Source organism: Bombus vosnesenskii, unplaced genomic scaffold (genome assembly GCF_011952255.1).
Source record: "Bombus vosnesenskii isolate JDL3184/JDL3185 unplaced genomic scaffold, Bvos_JDL3184-5_v1.1 scf7180000013340, whole genome shotgun sequence".
NCBI classification, from domain to species: Eukaryota; Metazoa; Arthropoda; class Insecta; order Hymenoptera; family Apidae; genus Bombus; species Bombus vosnesenskii.
In genome coordinates this window covers 665,552-684,598 of record NW_022882977.1, presented here as the reverse complement: position 1 = coordinate 684,598, position 19,047 = coordinate 665,552, and the positions used below count along the sequence as shown (strand labels likewise).

The following is a 19,047-nucleotide window of genomic DNA, read 5'->3' as shown; positions in this document are numbered from 1 at the left end:
TTCTCCCGTTGTCTCTCTCTTTCATCTGTATCGTCGTGGTTCTTCTCCGTTTGGTCCGTGTCGGTCGCCTCGGCGAACGTGCACGCTTGCGCGTTTCTGCGATCTTAAGGTACAACTCCGAGGTCTTCCAGTCGCGAATCAGCGTGGCTTTCCTTTTTCGACCTGCCGTCCCTTCTTCCTCTTTCGCGTCTACCTTCTCTTTCACCCTTTTCGTACGGTCGCCCCTCCGTTCGGTGAGGATCCTGCGGCAAAAATCGATTCGGCACCGCGCGACGCCGTCAGCGAAATAACGTTAAACGGCAGCAGATTAATTCGAGTTAATTCGCGTTGCAGCGTTACCTAGCCAGCGAAACCATCTTCCTGTTACGTTCTGCCTGGAGGAAACTACGCTTCGATAGCGGTAACCGCGATTAATATCGCGAATCAACGTCCGCGCAACGTTTACGCCAAGTTATTCCACGTTTCGAAACAGTACATTTTTCGAGCTTGGTGAATGCTTGTTGCCGAACACGCGTTCCGTTCACAGCGGCCCAACAGCCGATACTGTTCTCCATATATGTGCCTCGTCCGAAAGCATCTACAATCGTTGAAAACACATTGGACGATACTTTCTCCGCCCTCCGACGATTACGACACTGATTTCACCCTTTCCTTCGCTCCACGATCTCGCAGTATTTATTATTTCGTGTCGACGAGCGACGTAGGCGCGCTGCCACACACCGATTCACTCGCTCGGCCAATCGCGCTCTGTTCGATGTTTCTCCAAAGTCGTTACTTGTTCGTCGAACGTCCGAAAACTTTCGAGAAACGTGATCGCGGGAGAAGAACCAAACGACGTAATATGATTCGTCGCACCGATAACGCGCGTCACTACGCGCACACACACTCACGCGCACACACGCACACTATAGTTGCGAATCGGTTTCGAGAAAGGCGATCCTTCGATCTTGTTTAATTGGTAGAGCGCACCGGCTACCGTGTCACGAATTTCGTGATACGCGTATTTCGCTGGAACGGTAAATCACGGTCACGCACCGGCCTCGAAAACACGCTCGACCGACCGCTATCGCTTTTGCAAATAAGGAAAGCGCGAACACGGTGATTTTTCACTCTTCCTCTCGATTTTCGCTGCAACGACGCGCACGACGCTCCTTTCCTTCCCGTTTGCCTTCCTATCGAACAGCGACTCGCGTTCTTCGGCTAGTTAAGCGCAACGGCCACGTAATCGAACACCGGTAAAAATAAATTACCCGCCAGTTTCGAAAGCAACGAACGATAGCGTGAAAGGAGAGAGACAACTCGGAGAATCGTTATTGTTGTTGTTCGAGGAACCTTGATCCGCCAACGCGTCAGCTTTGGATCGTGATACGTATTTAGAAAGATTTAGTTTGTTCGAGCGGAATTTTAAATAAAAGGCAGGCGCCGACCCTATACAATGGCAATGTCTGCCGGTTTGACGGTTGACGACAAGTGAATCTTTCTCGGTTGGCTCGTTGGTTAAAACAGTAAGATCAGCCCTACGAGATCAGGGGGAAACTTAGTCGCCTCTGTTACCGACCAGCTGCTCGCCCACGAGAACCTATTTCACAAGCTTTCCTTCCCTCGACCAGATTCTTTTTGCGACACTGCGCCGCCGGCAAAATAACCGCGACGGGTTACGGAATTCATTCTAAGCTGATAGCCTCGCTCGCCTCTGTCCTTCGATTGCCCAAGGAAACGGAGAAAAATGATCTGCGAAGGAAACGAATCGACATAGAAGGCGCGTTAATCGCGACGCGGTACCACCGTTCACGAACTCGTATCATCGTATCCTCGAAATGCACGCGCCGAAAATTTCCTAGTTTTGCGCGGCGAAACGTCTCGTTTATCGCCAGGCGGAGCGAAAGCAAAAAGAAATAGAAACGATCGCGAGGCGACAGTTGGTAATAGCGATGGTACGTAATGTAGAAACTCCGGCCTCCGATAATACCAATAACGACAAAGAAATAGGGGACTATGAGGGAAAAGAGATGGGAAAAAAGTGGAACAGCGATAGTAGCGGCACTAGTAGTACAAGCAAGAGTAACAGCGTGGCGCGAGTAGAGAAGCAAGGGTAGCGGCCGGTCGTGTTCGTAAAATAATGCGTCGGAGCGTACTCGAGGCGCAGAGCGTCGCGACGCGGGTCCACCCTTATCGCGAAGGGCAGAGGAACGAGCATCGAGAACAGTCCCCCTCGTCTCGCGAGGAGAAAAACTCTCGTAGTGCGCGTAGTTGAAGTCGCGTCGAATCACTGGCATTTCGCGAGCTCTCGACGCTGCACCTCTCCCTGACTCACGAGAGAACCGCCACGGACACGGAGAAAGAGAAAGAGAAAGAGAAAGAGTGAGCGTGTGTATGTGTATGAGAGAGAGAGAGAGAGAGAGGGACCGCGCGGTGGCCAGACGGAGACAGCGACCTCTGGGAAGCGGGCCCCGTGACAGAGACGGAGAAACGGAGAAACATCGAGGGGGGTAAGGAGCGGTAGTGGTGGTATGCCGTCCGTCCACTCTCGTCTGCACACAACTCTGTTCTCTTGCTTCTCTCGCAGCATCCCACTCTCCTTACCCCTTTTCTACCTCCTCTAGCGTTTTCTATCTTCTTCTTTCTCCCTTCGTTCCGAGTCTCCCGCTGCTCTCCTCCTCGCTCCTCCCCCGCGGCAACACGATCTTTCTCCTTTTCTCTCTCCACTGCCCCTTTCTGTCCCTTCTTTCCCTTCTTTCGTGTACGCTCGCCTCGCGTGTTCCGAGCCCAAGACCACGCTGCTGCCTTTCTTTCTCATTTTCGTGTTACACGCCGATCCTGCGGTCTCGCTCGTGCCCGCGAGATTTTCTACCTCCACCCATGCGCGTGTTCTTAAGGCGGACTCACAAAGATCGCGAATCGGATAGAGAATCCTCGAGCGATGCGAACGATGCAGACTCGCAAGCGGTATCGTAGATTTTTACCACAGCCCGTGTACACCTTTCCACGGCGTGGAGAGGAGACCCGTGGCTCGAATGCAAACACATCGCGATCGAACGCGTTCGATTCGTCACCGATACGTTTCGTATTTGACCTCCCTGAAACTTGCCGCGATCGTCCGCTCTTGCGAAACGCTTCGCTATTATTAATAGCATCGAAGGGTGATTCCACGAACGCTTTTGCCGTCAACGTCAGCTACCTACGCTTCATACCACCCTTTCCTCGGGTTATCCGATCTTCGCCGCCTTCATTTCCATCGAATCTTCCACGTCGATCACTGCTCGTATTATAGCTTACAACTATGCGATCCACGAATATGTTATCGAGAGCAACTTTTATTTCTTCCTTTCTTCTTCCTGATAGCCGCGCTGTTTGAAAGATACGTCGTCAGCGGAAGAATATCAGGGATCAAGGATGCCGCGTCGCTTTCGAGCATGGCGTCGATAGACGTATCGTAATACGACGTACATGTACAACTTTGGATACACAGCCTATTGTAAGCCTCAATTCTAGCGCGTAGCAGGTGAGAAGGTACCGCGGAGTCGAGGTTTAACGCTAGACGCGATCATTACGCGTTCTTACTACGAAAATCGTAGAGGGGGTAAGTAACCGGCGTACTTCAAGTTTCTATACATACGCATGTATATATCGTCTAACGTCGTAACTCTGTTCTTTAAGAGACTACTCGCAGAAAATAATAGACGATAAACGAAATATAAAATTATGTCTGTCGTTTCTCCGAATTGAGAATTCACCTTCGATCGCCACGATTAATTAATTTACAATTTTATAAATGTGCCAACTGTGGGTTGATAATATTAAAACTGTACTATATAAGATGAAATCCCTTTTGTAAGAAAGTAATAAATCAATAAATGGAAAAATATTCTCTTATTGCGTATTTTTTAAAGACCGATCATTTTTTCTTTTTTTTTTGCCATGTCATGATTTTGATAGAAACAGTTTCGTCTTAACAGTCGTCTGTTTCTTCTAACGTTAAGAAAGTAATATTTATTTCTGTTGCAAGTGCCGGAGGAACTCTTGTTCCTCGATTGGAATGGAAACGTGGTCCCTGCAGAGAACGCAAGCAACGACCATGGCAGAGAACGGGCAATATCGATGTTCGTTTTACGACGAAAAAAGGTTTAAATTGACGGGTTGATTGCTCGGTACTCTCCGACCTCCCACTCTCTAGCGCTAGCAGCGGCCCTTAACTACCAAAGAACCAAGAGCATCGCCGTGCGTTCGTACTTTCCACGAATACAACTCGAAACACCCACGCTCGATCATCCTGTGTAAGTAGCACGATCCCGACAAAATCAACGCTTCGTATAGAAAGCATGCAAGTCTTTAAATAAAACTTCGTCGCGTTTCGGCTAACCGAAACGTTTAATCGCTGTCGCGAAAGGCGCGCCGGGAAAAAAGCAATTGAATTTATGGAATTTACGAAAGGCTGGGAAACGAGGCGGCGAGTCGTGAATTTCGTGAAACGCAAACAAGCTTCGAAGGAGCTAAAATGCATCGTGTACGACGACGGACGAGGAAATATTAAGCGAATTACGAGAGAATCGCGTTCTCGAACAAAGTCGATAAAGATAAATCTTTATATCGCCGATGACATAGGTCGACTAAACGCCGAATCGACGATACAGAATTATACGATGATTTTCATCGAGCCAGCTGTCATACGCTTATTGCCGAGATAACGGGATCCTTTAATATTGCTGTTGGAAACCAATTTTTCGCAATATTGCTCTGTTGTTTTTCACGCTTACGAGTTATCCGATCTAAATTAATTTACGCTTTGTGCCATTGCGTCTATTTCGATACGTAGAAAACAAAAAGATTTTCAATAAATGGAGATCAAATTTTCCCTATCTCGAAATCCCTAGCAGAGGAGCAACGACTTAAAAAAAAAACGACTAGAGCGGCGTGCGTTCGACGCACAAGACGCGCGAGGAACAATAAAGGCGAGTGAAGAAGAAGAGTAGAAAAATAATCGAGCAAGTTCGAAACGAGATTCGGATCGATAACCGATAAAGATAATTCGAAGGCCCGGCTTGGCCGATCGATAAAGACGACACGTTGGACACGTAGCTTTCTACGATGCATCGGTATCGTCGGAAGGTGCGGAGGAGGGATATAATAGCCGATAAGCGTGTGATCTTTGGTCGTGGAGTATATGCAACGCGGCTCGGTGCAACGTGCAACTCAAGGCGACTTCAGGACGTTTACCCACGAAACCAGCGACCTTGATCTTACAAACGGTCCACGAACGAGCTGCGACAGCAGCTGCACCGACACCGATGGATGCATTCCACTAGAGTGCAGCCGCACCTGCGCCACCTAACCAGAGCTGCCGTTCTTCACTCTTGTCTTCTAGCGGACAATTCCTTCTTCTTCCCGAGAGTTCCTCTTGTTTACCAATTTCGCTGACCTCTCCGTCTTTTTTCTGGTCCGCGCTCGATACCCGGCAATCTCGTTTTATGGCTTGATTAGCCTCGGGATTAAGTTATCGACAATCGTAGTCGATACAATTCTTTCCACCTGCACTTTTTCTCTACAAATTACACTTTCCTTACGGAGGCAACAACGTTCTTGCTGTTCAATTATCTGTCGTACTTTTATCAGTATTGTGTTGTAATCGTGTTTCTCATATTGCTTTACAATTTTCTCATGCTACCGTTTTAGATACACACATATCTCGAATTCGCAGACTGGAAATAGTTAGCGCATTATTCACGGGTGTTTTATCAGCGCCGCTGTTACATAGCTGACCGATAACAAGGTCCCACGCGAAACTAATTAGCCGATTAAAAGCGGCAATGTCGTAAGATTTGTTTTGATTATGTAATAAGCGAATTCCAAGCTGTACATAAATAAAGATAGCGTGTATCTCTGAGCTTCACGAGTAATAAAGAAAGACACAGTTCCTGTTCTTCCTACAAGCGTAACGTAATCTCGATAACCTTGGTGGCTTGAAAACAATATCTGCAGTAATCCTGTATACCGGTCGTATCTCGTTTGACCCCCGATTGATTTATCGAATATTCGCTGGCGAAACGCTGCTCAAACGATGGAAGACGCGCGTTCGAGATCCTCGTTATCGTGAAACGTTCGTTGGGCCACGAAATACACGAAGACGAGAAAGGGCATCGATGAATCGGCCGTAGCGAACGTTGCCGGTGAACGTTGACCGGAAGTGCGCTGACCTCGGAACTACGAATAGAGGTCGAGGAAATCGCGGCAGAGTGCGAAGTCAGGTTGAACGGGAACGTAAATCCTCGTAACGACGTCGTAATCGAGAACTGACGTCAATAGAAAAATCAGAGGGGTGGCTTGATTTGCGCGTACCCTTGTCATTCGCATGAATTCCTGCCGATAGTGTGTCGACTAGTTGTAATCGAGAACCAGTCTGCACGCTCGCAGCGAATCTGACGCGAAATTGGCCTCGACTTCGACCGATACTTCGTCCGTCCGTGTCTGCGCCAGGTATCGATCCTATACGGTGTTCGGTTACGTTACGACTATGCGGTCGATCGACATCGGAAAAACACCATCGTCTACGAGCAATTAATTCACCGATATCGACGTTATCTGGCCGATCGAGACGATAATCAAAGTTAATTCGAACCGTATAAGATGGGCCGACCGGCTTCCGCGAGATAGGAAATTCCTTTTCGAGCAGGTTGCTCGGCCTCGAGAGGGCGGTGATGCCTTTAAAACGGCTTTTCTCTAGCTAGAAACTGGTTCAAGATTTTAGGCTCACGTTCGCTTTCTTAAGTGGAATTACGGTTTCCCAAGAATCTACGGCCGCGGTGGCCCTTCGCGCCGCCAGTTCGATGCCCTCTGGTTCAAGGTCATTCAAGGTCAAACGCCAGACAAATCAAACGATATCTAAAAATAATTTTACGCTCGGTAAATCGAGGGAAACGCGGAGAAAATTATTATTGTTCCGTGTATACCGTGTTTTGGGTTAAGATCAGACGAATATTGCGAAAAATCTCGCCGGATTAATTCGCGCAAGTAAATATTAACGTAAACTGAGAGATTTCGAAAGCATTGGCCGGCGCGTTTACGTTTCATGTAAAAATTACTAGCAAGCGACACGGAGAGAATGTGAGGAGAAGCGGCGATTTAACTTTCAGCCGAAACAACTTGGAGTAGGATTATTAGGTTACTGAACTCGCGTCGTAAAGAACTCCTAAGTAGTTTCATAATCGAGTCATAAATCCAGAAGCTGGTGGTTCCGTACGCGGAGCAACTTTCCGCCGTGGTCTTCTAAAAATACAGTTCAAGTTCGAAGCGAGATTAAAAATATAGACGCGAAGCAGGTCGTTCAGGTTCGTCGATGAAACAACTACGAAAGTGAGCGTTCGAACGATGAAAAATCGATCGGCCAGCTTAACCAAAGAGGTTCCTCCTTTCCTACGGCAGTCCTTCGCTGCCAATTACACGGAACGTTAATCAGTCGTCAGGGATTCGCATTTCGAGCAATCGGTAAAAACAGTTAAACGCAATTAACCTGGCACGAGTCAACGAATTATTCATAAGGCGCGCGAACGTAACGAGGACTTAATTGCTCGTTACTCGAAAAAACTACCGGATAACCTTCCCAGATAAAAGAAAACTTTTCATTTGCGTTCGCCCGTTTTGGGCAGTTTCCGGATTCATCGGCAATCACGGTTCTATCCACAGAAAGAAGCATTAGCTGCCGGGGCATTGAGCAACCACAGGTGCAACGATCCATGAGACTATTGAAATCACACAGATAAAGGTCCACCTTACCTTTAACCACGATAATAACATGGTTATTATGAAATTGTAGGTTAAGATCGCTTTCTATTCTTTTTACCTACGTCCAATTAGCTAACGGGTAATTTCGAACACTACGATCTTTTCACGGATCCGTAACTGATGCGACTGGTTCCTGCTCGTATTCTACAGGCTATCTGTCGTTCGAAAAGTTTCCGAATGTATCGACCAAGTATACGTATCGTCGATAATCGAAGAATCAACCGTTTTACGCTACGAGGTTATTCGTGCAATTGGCGCGTCACGAAAACACGCGTTTCGCAGTAAATGGGCGCGTAACTTCACTTCGTTTACGAGAAACTTTCAAGCAAGCCTATTCCGCAGTGGATTGTCGAAGCCTGTAAATAATCGATGAATCGGCAAACGAGAATAACGGGTCCGTTTGTTCTAGAATTCGACGTTTGGACAACGCATCTCTGGTTATTTGCCCACGGAACTTCGGTAAATAAATCCCTATTTCCTAGTGATAAAATTTCTATCTACTATTTATGGAACGATCGTCGGTAGAACCAGACAGAGTTACTGATGGCATAACCAAATAAATAGAAAGGGACGATGCTTTAGTGAAACATTATATCCCTCGAAACGGTCATCGTTCAAAAGATTCTTTTTAAGAGACGATGCTCTATCGATAAGGCAGGCACTCAGCCAGGTAAACTTAAAGGCGACACCCCGTACGATCCCGTGACGCTTTAATATCATTAAAGTCGAAATTCTCCTACAAATAACCGCTGGGAAACAATTACGGCGATTAAAGTCTAGTTTAAAGGGCTATTTTAATCGAATCAGGTATTCACGGATCGAGTGATTTTCCAAAGTTTCCGCTATATCGTTTAAGTGGAACGTTATACGTCGTTCATTACATCTATGTAAAGAGAATCCAAAGTTCCGCTAGTTGGCACAGCTGGAGAAAATCATTCGGCAATTTCGCATCATCTATGTCTGGTAGAGAAATACGCGTTGATCACGAAACTGATTGAAATATTCCACTGACGAACGAAGCGGTGAACGAAGAAAACAATTAGCGGGAATTAGAAAGAGCGTAAGCCCGATTCGTGCATCGTTCGACCGCTAGATAACAGGTGCTGGGTACGTGCCGACTAGAGCCGGCTTTAATGACTCATGCAGAAATCCTATCGTGGAATAAATGAGCCAACAACGCCTCGTTACATCATATCCATTATATTAACGCTGTCGATTACAGGCTCGATTAATTTCCCCCGAATGAATCGAGCCGTGATCAACAAACGGGCCGATCGAGATAGATCGTGCTAAACGAACAGACGCGTAGAAAAAGGAAGAAGCAAGACGGAGGAACGTTAACGCTTTAGGAAAACCAGAAAATCAGGCGCTCGCGATTTTATTGTCAAAGAAGTTTCCATTGCGATTACGTCAATCGAGCAATTATCGGGTGAAGTAACGCCGCTCTTGGTCAAAGCGAAACAACGTTCTCTAATAACGTCTCTGCTATGCTACGTATACTACGCGCTGTAACAAAAAAAAAAGGAGACTATGAGTGGAACGTGTTTTACTGTGCTTCGAGTGGTCCCACCGTTAATTTGCATGGAATTCGACGCGTGGAAACGATCAGACATCGCGATATTATCTCCAGTACATAGCGACAATTTTTTCTTTCACGTTAGACGCTTTCTTGCGCCGGTGTATACGTGGCCGTTAATCATAGCAGCAAGAAGTCACGCTTAACTCGAGTCTACCGACCGAGGCTGAATCGCTACCGTAAACGTTGAAATCCAACGACGCGCAGCGCATGATTCTGGAAACGAAATACCTTCTATTTAAACGATACTAATCTACCGAATACGCGAAATGAGAACACGCCTGCAAGCTCGGACGATAAACGGAACCGTGTGAATAAGCCACGAGCCGTAATTCGTTACACGCGACTACCACCAACTTCACCGAAACCTCTCTTACGATTACATTGCTCGCCAATTTCTAATTTACGTTACGTCGCTATACATCGCGAAAGGATTTTTCGAAAGGAAGGATCGAAAAACCACGAACAACCGCGTTTCCAAATAAACTCGATCGACTCGTGGCTGACGATTGATTCAACTTTTATATCGTACTAGTCTTAAATAGACTATGGATTATCGGTGACTAAGGTAGATTCAACTTCCGAAATGACCAACGCTCGCGTGTCCGCGTTTTGAATCGCATACCGAGCATACAAATGAAACGGTCAGGACTAATAGTGTCGAGGATTTCTCTCAAGACGGTCGTATAGTCGTGTTCAATTGAAATACGCACGAACGGGTAATCTGCGCAATTACCTCACATGCAAATAAAGCTTCGCGAAGATGGACGGTGACCCATCCAGTTGACGTCACGTTGCTACACGAGGACACCGTGTTATAAATGATATTATACGTCCCTAGTCGTACGTTCCGAATATCGTCGGAATAAGATAGACGGGATTCCACGACTGAGACCGTTTCCCATCGAAAAAGTATCGACCGATGATTCTCTATATTTAATTTGCCTTTGTCGAATATAAATCATAACCCATGCCCGTATCTCGATGTCGTAAGGAAAAGTTCTCGATTGTCGTAGCTGCCAACCAATTACTCCACCGAATTTATCCTACGTTCTATCATACACTGGCTCTCGCAGTTGATCAATTCCTTAACACGACATCGGCTCGCGTTTCGTTAAACCTCAACACGATACGTTGCAGCGAATTACGCTAAAAAACTGACGCGAAATCATGCGCGTATTTGTATCCTGTATTTTTCCAACGTGAAGTGGCTAAATTCACGGCGCGAGAAAGTGAACGGCCATGAGGCTAAGATCCCTTTAAATCGTAAATGGGTGACCAGCTCGTTTGGCAAAGGGGATGCAAAGAAGACCAGTCACAACGAACGCCGCGAAATCTTTCTAACTGCGAACGCAAACAAACCGATGGCCGTCGTTGATCAAAGGGAAGCGCAAAACGGTCGAAACTTCACACCTGTAACGTCGAATCGCGCTGACACTGCCACGAGACACCCGTGCAAACCGTGATCAACTGCTTCCCAACGAATAGCCATGTAAGTAGGTATATACGCACATATATATACACTCGTAACAACTTATAAAAGATATATTAAGGAGTCGTCAGTTCGTTTCGAAACATTCCGCTAGCCTGGCCTCGATCTCTAACTACCGTGTCATATTATTTATTCCTACGAAATTTCAGTCAATGCCTGATTAAATCGAACGTTAACCTCTGTCGTACGAATAGAAAATCATGGATAGCGAGAGGAATCGATCGAGTATGATTTGTCACCCATTGGATTCAGATAAATGTAGACTTCGTAGACCCGCTAATTTCTATACATCCGCGTGATGGATAACACGCTATCTTTGTCTGAAACGGTACGCTTTATTCCACGGTTTCGAACGAATAAAAAGGTCATGGAAAATGTCAAAATTCGGCTAAGAGTTTTGCGAAACGAATGTTTGATTTTATACGAATGACCAAATCGTAAAAAGAGAAACAAGAGATGGCTCATTAAGCGACGAATACAATGACAGATAAAATGTCAAGTATTCGGGGATGATACGAGAAACCGGTCGATAGCTTGTTATGAAAGACAGAACTTTAGATACAAATAAGCTTACGGGATTGCGTTTGCTTGCCAGATGAAATAGCAGAAAAAAGACCGGACGTTGCATCCTCGCAGCTTTCCTTGTAATATCACCGTTCAACGTCGTACGAGGCATCCGCTTTTATCGAGGTTAGAAACGTTTAATCGTACAAGTGGATGGACCATCGAGACATTTTTAAGATATCTAGGAATCCGGATTTTGATACGTGCGCCATGCAAAATGTCAATGACGTGTTCCCTGGATTTCTTCGAAAACGAGGATATCCTTTTAAAACGCCGATGTATTCCTCCAGGATTATTCATTTACGTTCTAATACCTTCTTTTTGCGAAAAAGAATATTCGCGATGTGGAATCCTGTTCCGATGAAATCCACACTAAACTAGGCACGCTTCGAACGGTGTATAAACAGATTTCAGGAGATTCGTTTCAGCGTTTAGGAGAATAGAAGTTTGGATTGTGAGCCAAAAAATGAAAATAAATAAAAAAAGGGGGTAATGTCGGTCATCGATTGTCCAAAACGAAAACGAAAAGTAAAGGACGTTACATAGAATGAGGCGCGGTCGATAGAGATTCGAGTGTCCATCGCGATTGAAGTAGAAGACTCGCTTCGAGGAATTCCAATCGTCTTTCGATTATTAATGTTTGACAGGATCCGAGAAAAAGCGTAGCTCGAGCGGAAGATGATATTTCGAAAGGTAATGTATGTAGTTACGGGGGAGTAAAATGGCAACAGCAAGGCTATTATCGATTTTATCAACGGGGACTAGGGGATTCTTTCTCTCGTATGCACAGGGTGAGTCAGAGAAAGGGTTTGCGTAGCGGCGGCGCATCGAGAAAAGCTACGTCTACTCACCTTCGGATAACTCGAGATCCAGCTCAGCAAGTTTCTCCCGTACGTCCTCTGGGAGCTTGCCGATGTCGATGTTGAACTCGGCCATCACTAAGCCATCCGCGCCGAGATCACCAATTCTCCAGCCGTACATTCCACGACCACCGCTCGGCCATCTTGCCTTACACTGATACTACAAACTCCCGTCAGCTGGCGACACCGTTCGATTAGACACCTATCGGGAAAACAGTCGATCCGCAATTGGCGATTACCTGTGGTCTATGATAACGCGCTCATCCACTACTTATCATGAAAACACTTGATCGAGTATCGTTTGTCGCATATTTTTGTTAATTTTTTGCAATAAACTTTTATAATCGGATTGTAATATTACGAACATTTTATTCGTGACATTTTTGCTTTCCTACATATCAATCTGATTAGATCGTAAAGTATTTCACTGTTTGTGTCATGAAAATAGAGGTATTTATTAATTTTCCGAAAGAATATTAATCATTTTTCTTTCATCGTCAAGTAAATGTTGACAGAATAAGTCAGAGATAAGTAGATTGACAGCGGGGCGGCAAGAGAAATACTCCCCTCTTTCGCTCCCCGTCAACCAATTTTATATATATATATATTATCTTATTTGTAGATGCGAAACTTTCGACCAATATGCGTGCTTATTTTTATGCGTGTATTGGTTTTACCAGAAATAACCAATCAGATCCACGTTCCTTCTTCGAATAGTTCGTCTGATTTAAATACCTACCAGTACCATAGTCTTTTTGTCAGTCACGAATCACGAATTACCGTTATTCTCGACCAATTGTTCGATTAAGTATCGTAACATATTTACCTTTGTGAAATGAACGTTTTAATAAAAATGAATTAAAATGTAAACAAGTTACACCAATTACATTTGCCATGTGCCCATTTTGTGAACAATTATCTTGTTTTCGCGATATTATTTCATATTACAGAAATTGTTTAAGCTAACCTATAGTTTTATAAATAATTATAATTTTTTCAATGTTTATGAAAAAATGGAGATACTATCAGACCCAGTGTTTAAAACACAATATCAAAAATATAAAAATCGTGTCAAATTATGGGAAAGTCATTTTACCGCGAAACATGGACGTAAGCCGAATAAGGTATTACACTTCATTTTTATGAGTCGTGACATAAAATTAATTCAGTTTCAATTATTTTCCCGTTACCAAGCTTTAATGATAATTCCTCTATTTTATTTTGTCATTGAAATAATCGCTTTTAGTTAAAGTTTTTCAGGAATAAGGTTCCTACTTTCATACATAATATCTATTTTTTTTATACGATTTTACAATTTTATATGGTTTTATACGAGTTATATGATTTCTTTCACAATTAGATTTGAGCGTTTGTTTTTATCATTTCTATTTGATGTTTCTTTGGGTACATTTATGGACATACATCATGTAGATATTTAGTTACTATTGTGACAAATGTCACAAGTATTATGAATTATGATAGAATAAAATTTTATATGTTACTATGATATAAATATATTTTTATTATTATAGGATGATATTAAAGAGGCTGACATGAAAATCAAGGAATCTTATAAAATGTATTGGAAGTTAAAAACACGTGCTTTAGAAGAAACTCTTATAGATATTTCATTTTCTGATGAGGCAGAAGATAATGTTACTAAAACTATAACGTGTACATCATCTGAAAAAATTAAAGATGATAATAAACCTCTAAGGAATGAAGAGAAACAAGTTTTAGAAATTATAACTGGACAAGATAAAAAAGATGCAAAAAACATAGATGAAAATAATGAAAGAAATACAGATTTAAAAAGTATAGAAAATATAGGCAAAATAGATGATGAAGATAGAGATCCAAAAGAATGTCAAAGTCAGCATACAGTTAATAGTTTGGCAGCAGAGGAAAATAAATATAAAAATGTAAAAGGTGTATGGGGTGATCATTTAAGTAAAAGTAACGAGCAAATACCCAAAAAGAAACAAACATTAACTATAGCCAGAGCATCTTCTTTTCAACTGTCACAAAATAAATTTACTAGTTCAAACTTTATAAAAAGAAATCCTAGAAAATCCTTGTCTGCGACAAAAGTAAAAAATAAATCTGAAAATCATAATGACGTTAGTACAAATACATTGGAAAAAAACACAAACATAGAACTAAATAGTAAAGATAGTTTTGATATTAATGAAGAAACAAAGTCTATATTTGGTAAGTCTATGAAAGTAACTTACATGGAGTCTAAGCCTGCTACTCAATCGATTGGTACAATACAACAATTAATCGAAGGACATACTGTTAGTAGAAATTTAAATCCTGGATGGTTAGACAGGTGTGCCAAACAAAGTAACTTGGTTTACCCAGCAGTTGAATTACAAAGACTTTCTGGAACAAGCGATTCCGGAACTGAATCACTGGACGCAAGTATTCATTTATCCAAAGAAACACTTGTGTCTGAATCACAAGAAACTCTTCAGATATCGGACGAAGAAGATTTTGTTTGTAACAGTGATTCAGAAGAACATAGAAACAAACGCATTAGAAATTTCAAAAAAAGATTCAGCGATCAAGAAAATCATCCTATCAAAAAAAGGTGTCATGAAAATTATACAAATGGCCTAATACCAAGTAAGACAACTTTCTGTGAAGAAAAATGTAACAACTTAAATATAACTAATATAGATTTAGTTAGGAAAAATTGTATAAATGATAATATAAATATTCAGACAAATTTGTCTAATAATATTGATAAATGTAAGGACAAAATAACAGATGTACTACAGACTGTAGATACAAACACACATAATGAAGAGAATGTAGAAAAATCATCTAAAGAAAAATCAGTAAGTTCTAAAATTCGAAAAAAAGTTAAATGTGTTTCATCCGATGACTCAGATCCTGATTTCAATGAAAGTGATGAAAAGGAGAAAAGAAGCAAAAAGAAAGTATCAAAAACAAAGAGAACAAGTACAACAAGAAAGAGTAAAGTTACCAAAGGATCAACATCAACAAATAAGATAAAACAAGCACCTACAACAAGAAAGTCTTATAGAAAAAAGAAGGGTATACAAGATGAAGAAGATGTCTTAGAAATTTCTAATGTAGATCTTGAAAGTACAGAAGATAAGAAACCTGAAATATATGGAATAGAAACCTTAGAAGCTGTTCCGCGTTTTGCAATGTGCAAAAGTAACCAAGGAGATCTTATTGAACAATTTGCTAAATCTATTTCTTCAAAAGCTGATGATTTAAGTTCTTCTCTTGAACCTAAGGGGACAACTATGAAACTAAAGGGACAATTAACAAGTAGAGAAAAATTGGAAAAGAAAGTAGCAGATGGAAAATTAAATGAAAACTTTGTTAGGATAAATTTAAAGAAAAAAATATTTGTGCGTGGTAAAAAGAATTTTAATTTTTCAAAATATAGGAAGAATCAATGGAAGGAGAAAAAGAAAGAACTTGCATCTAGCGAGGGTAATTTAGTAGTAGCTGATTTTGTAGAAAAGAAAGGTGCATCCAGTTGTTTTAAATGTGGAAATATCGGTCATTCTTCAAGGTATTGTCCAAATACAAAAAGCGATGATTTAATTCCGTTAAACGAGATAGATGAATGTTCGGAATTTCCAACCTTAGAAGAAGCTCAGAAAATGGCCAGTCAAAATGCAATTACAGCACATGCTAATAGAATTGACAGTTTACCGGAGAAACCATCATACTCTCTTGAAACAGAGTCTGAATTGACAGGAAATGAAACGGAGGATAAGACTGATGATAATGATTTATGGGAACCTATTGAAGACGAAGTATGTTCCTATATTCTTAATCTTTATATAACTTCATAATAATTATTTTATGTTGTATAAAATTTCTAGAATATTTTATGTGGCTATAAAATTCCCGAAGATTTAGTACAAAAGTTATTACCACCAGAAATTGGTACAGTACAGCCACTATATAAACTTAAAGAAGATCGGTCGTGCATAGGTAATTAATTTAAGATCTAATTCAATTCATTAATTAATTTTTATACTTATTACATATTATAATTACAGAAACACCATCTGAAGTTTTCAACACCTTGCAAAAATTTGGTCATGAAACATTTAGACCTGGACAAGAAAAAGCTGTAATGAGAATACTTTCTGGTCAATCGACATTGGTAACTTTATCTACTGGCTCTGGAAAGTCTTTATGTTATCAGTTACCTGCATATCTTTATTCTAAATACTCCAATTGTATCACTTTAGTGATATCACCACTGGTCTCCTTAATGGATGACCAAGTAACGGGTGTACCTTCATTTTTATCCGCAGCTTGTCTGCATACTAATCAAACGCAAAAAGTAAAAGATAATGTTATGGAAATGGTGAAACAAGGAAAAGTGAATATTTTATTAATTTCTCCAGAAGCTGTAGTAGCTGGAGAAAAATCAACTGGATTTGGTGCTTTATTAAGGCAGCTTCCACCAATTGCTTTTGCATGTATAGACGAAGCTCATTGTATTTCACAATGGTCTCATAATTTTCGTCCATCTTATCTTATGGTTTGTCGAGTTCTTAAAGAAAAATTAGGTGTCAAAACAGTACTAGCTCTTACTGCTACTGCAACAAAAGCTACTGCAGAAAGCATAGTAAGCCATTTAGATATAGAAGAAGGAATGGCAGGTGTTATCTCTGATATTCCAATACCTAGAAATCTGCTGTTTACAATTTCTAAAGATGAAAATAGAGATCAGGCTTTAATCAAATTATTATTAAGTGAAAGATTTAAAAATTGTAGCTCAATTATTATTTATTGTACTCGTCGAGATGAATGTGTAAGAATTGCGAGTCTTCTAAGAATTGCTTTCTCACAGGTATTTTGATTGTTATTTTAATGATTTAGTACCGTTAGCAGTATCGTTAGTAATGTATTATGATACACTCTGCCTTTTAATAGGATGGAAATAATTTCGAGAAACGAAACACCAAACTATCTTTTATCGCGGAAGCATACCATGCTGGTTTATCGGCTCATCGCCGAAAAATTGTTCAGAAAGCATTTATGGGTGGACAAGTCAAGATCATTGTTGCTACTGTAGCTTTTGGTATGGGTCTTAATAAGGCAGATATTCGTGCTGTTATACATTACAACATGCCTGGCACCTTCGAAGGATATATTCAAGAAGTCGGGAGAGCTGGTCGAGATGGACTTCCAGCCCATTGTCATTTATTTTTAAATCCAATGGTGCTAAAATTTATTCTATAATCAAATTTACTATGCGACTGATTTGTAATCATGTAAACATTTTTCCCCATTATAGGAAGATAAGGATAAAGTAGAATTACGACGGCATATTTATGCAAATGGAATAGACAGGCATACAATCAGACGATTACTTCAAAAAGTTTTTCTTCCGTGTTCATGTGCAAAATTACGTGAAAACAAAGGAGATCATAGGTGTCCTGGTCATGAAGTTGCTATTCCGATTGACGATACAGTTGCGGCTTTAGATATTTCAGAGGAAAAGATTTCAACACTTTTGTGTTATCTCGAATTGCATCCTAAAAGATTTATTACTGTTCTTTCATCTGTATATATCAGAGCTAGAGTTTCAAGTTATAACGGTCCTCAAGCGCTAAAGCAAGCTGCTCAAACGGTAAGTATATATAACACACATTTCCACAGAAATCTACTATACTTATCTAATATAAGATTTTCATGAATTTTTCAGTCACCACCACTTGCAATGGCAATAGCACTAGATTTACAAAACGGTATTTCTCATGAAAAGGATAACGTTATTGAGTTTCCGGTTGTGGATGTTGCATCTGCTATTGGTTGGGATAGTGGTGTAGTAAAAGGTCACCTTAAAAATTTAGAATGGAAAACAGGTTTGTTTTAATCAATAAATTGTAACCTATGTATAAAAATAACATTAAATGTTAATGCACTGTAATATTGTGGTACTCTCTGTACTTCTTTGATTAATATTTTTATCTTTTGCTTAGTCAATGGAGTTCTGAAGCGATCAGCTATTTCAGTAAGATATGATAAACTTGGTTTAAGGGTAAAAGCCCCAGGAGACTTGACAGAAGTGGAACTAGATGAAGCACTAGATGCTTTAGTCAGCCGCGCTCAATCTCAAGAAACTTCATCTTTACAACAACTTGAGACAATTAGTGTTATGCTACACAAGTTTAGTGTACCATCTATAAAAGAGTGCCTTATATTGAACGATGAAATGATTAACAAGTCTGATCAATTAAAAGACGTTATTCGCAATTACTTCGAGGGAAAAGTTCTATTAGATATCGATTTAACACAACAAGTATGAATCTTTTCATGATGTTTAACACCTATATTTTTAAATTAAGTTACATATCTTATAACAGATCTTATGAAAATTCAATACATGCATAATTCGTATTTTTTCAGAATGTAATGGAAAATGAAGCGCAAGTAGCCTGCGATGTACGAAATTTGATTGTAAGTTACCGTGACAACAATTTCACTGGACGTGCAGTCGCACGAATCTTTCATGGGATACAAAGTCCAAATTACCCTGCTTATATATGGAATAAATGTCGTTTCTGGAGGGCTCATATTTCATTTGATTTTAATGCTTTATGTCAAATTGCGACAAGAGAAATTTTAGCTTTACGTTAGAATGATTATTTCCAGATTCTACTATAGATTTAAGAAACTTTTAATGACTTTTTGAACGTTACTGTACTGTAACTGCTATTCTTATAACGTTAAAAGTTACAGACATCTTATATTATTATCTCTATAGTCTC

At 41.1% G+C, this 19,047-nt stretch overlaps 2 protein-coding genes across 7 annotated transcripts in view; one reads left to right on the top strand and one right to left on the bottom strand.

The window, feature by feature from the left end:
- Positions 1-12,454, bottom strand: part of LOC117236238 (disco-interacting protein 2) — a 41,245-nt gene extending 28,791 nt beyond the window's left edge. For 2 of the 5 annotated variants that reach the window (XM_033499011.1, XM_033499016.1), the window contains exon 1: positions 12,260-12,454. In XM_033499011.1, coding sequence (XP_033354902.1) covers positions 12,260-12,389 — 130 coding nt within the window. In that variant the 5' untranslated portion in view covers positions 12,390-12,454. Of the gene's footprint in view, positions 1-10,765; positions 10,822-12,259 lie in introns of those variants that run through there. The other 3 variants (XM_033499013.1, XM_033499014.1, XM_033499015.1) reach the window with 2 other exon arrangements.
- Positions 10,479-18,935, top strand: LOC117236240 (ATP-dependent DNA helicase Q4). Of its 2 annotated transcripts, none has more exons than XM_033499018.1 (9): positions 10,479-10,844; positions 13,801-16,071; positions 16,141-16,252; positions 16,321-17,123; positions 17,207-17,494; positions 17,571-17,906; positions 17,982-18,141; positions 18,259-18,578; positions 18,686-18,935. In XM_033499018.1, exons 2-9 carry the CDS (start codon positions 13,822-13,824, stop codon positions 18,914-18,916), a joined length of 4,500 nt encoding a protein of 1,499 aa, XP_033354909.1. In that variant the 5' UTR covers positions 10,479-10,844; positions 13,801-13,821; the 3' UTR covers positions 18,917-18,935. The 2 variants fall into 2 exon arrangements, with proteins under 2 accessions (XP_033354909.1, XP_033354908.1); XM_033499017.1 differs by lacking the exon at positions 10,479-10,844 and adding an exon at positions 12,889-13,392.
- The last annotated feature ends 112 nt before the right edge of the window (positions 18,936-19,047 follow it).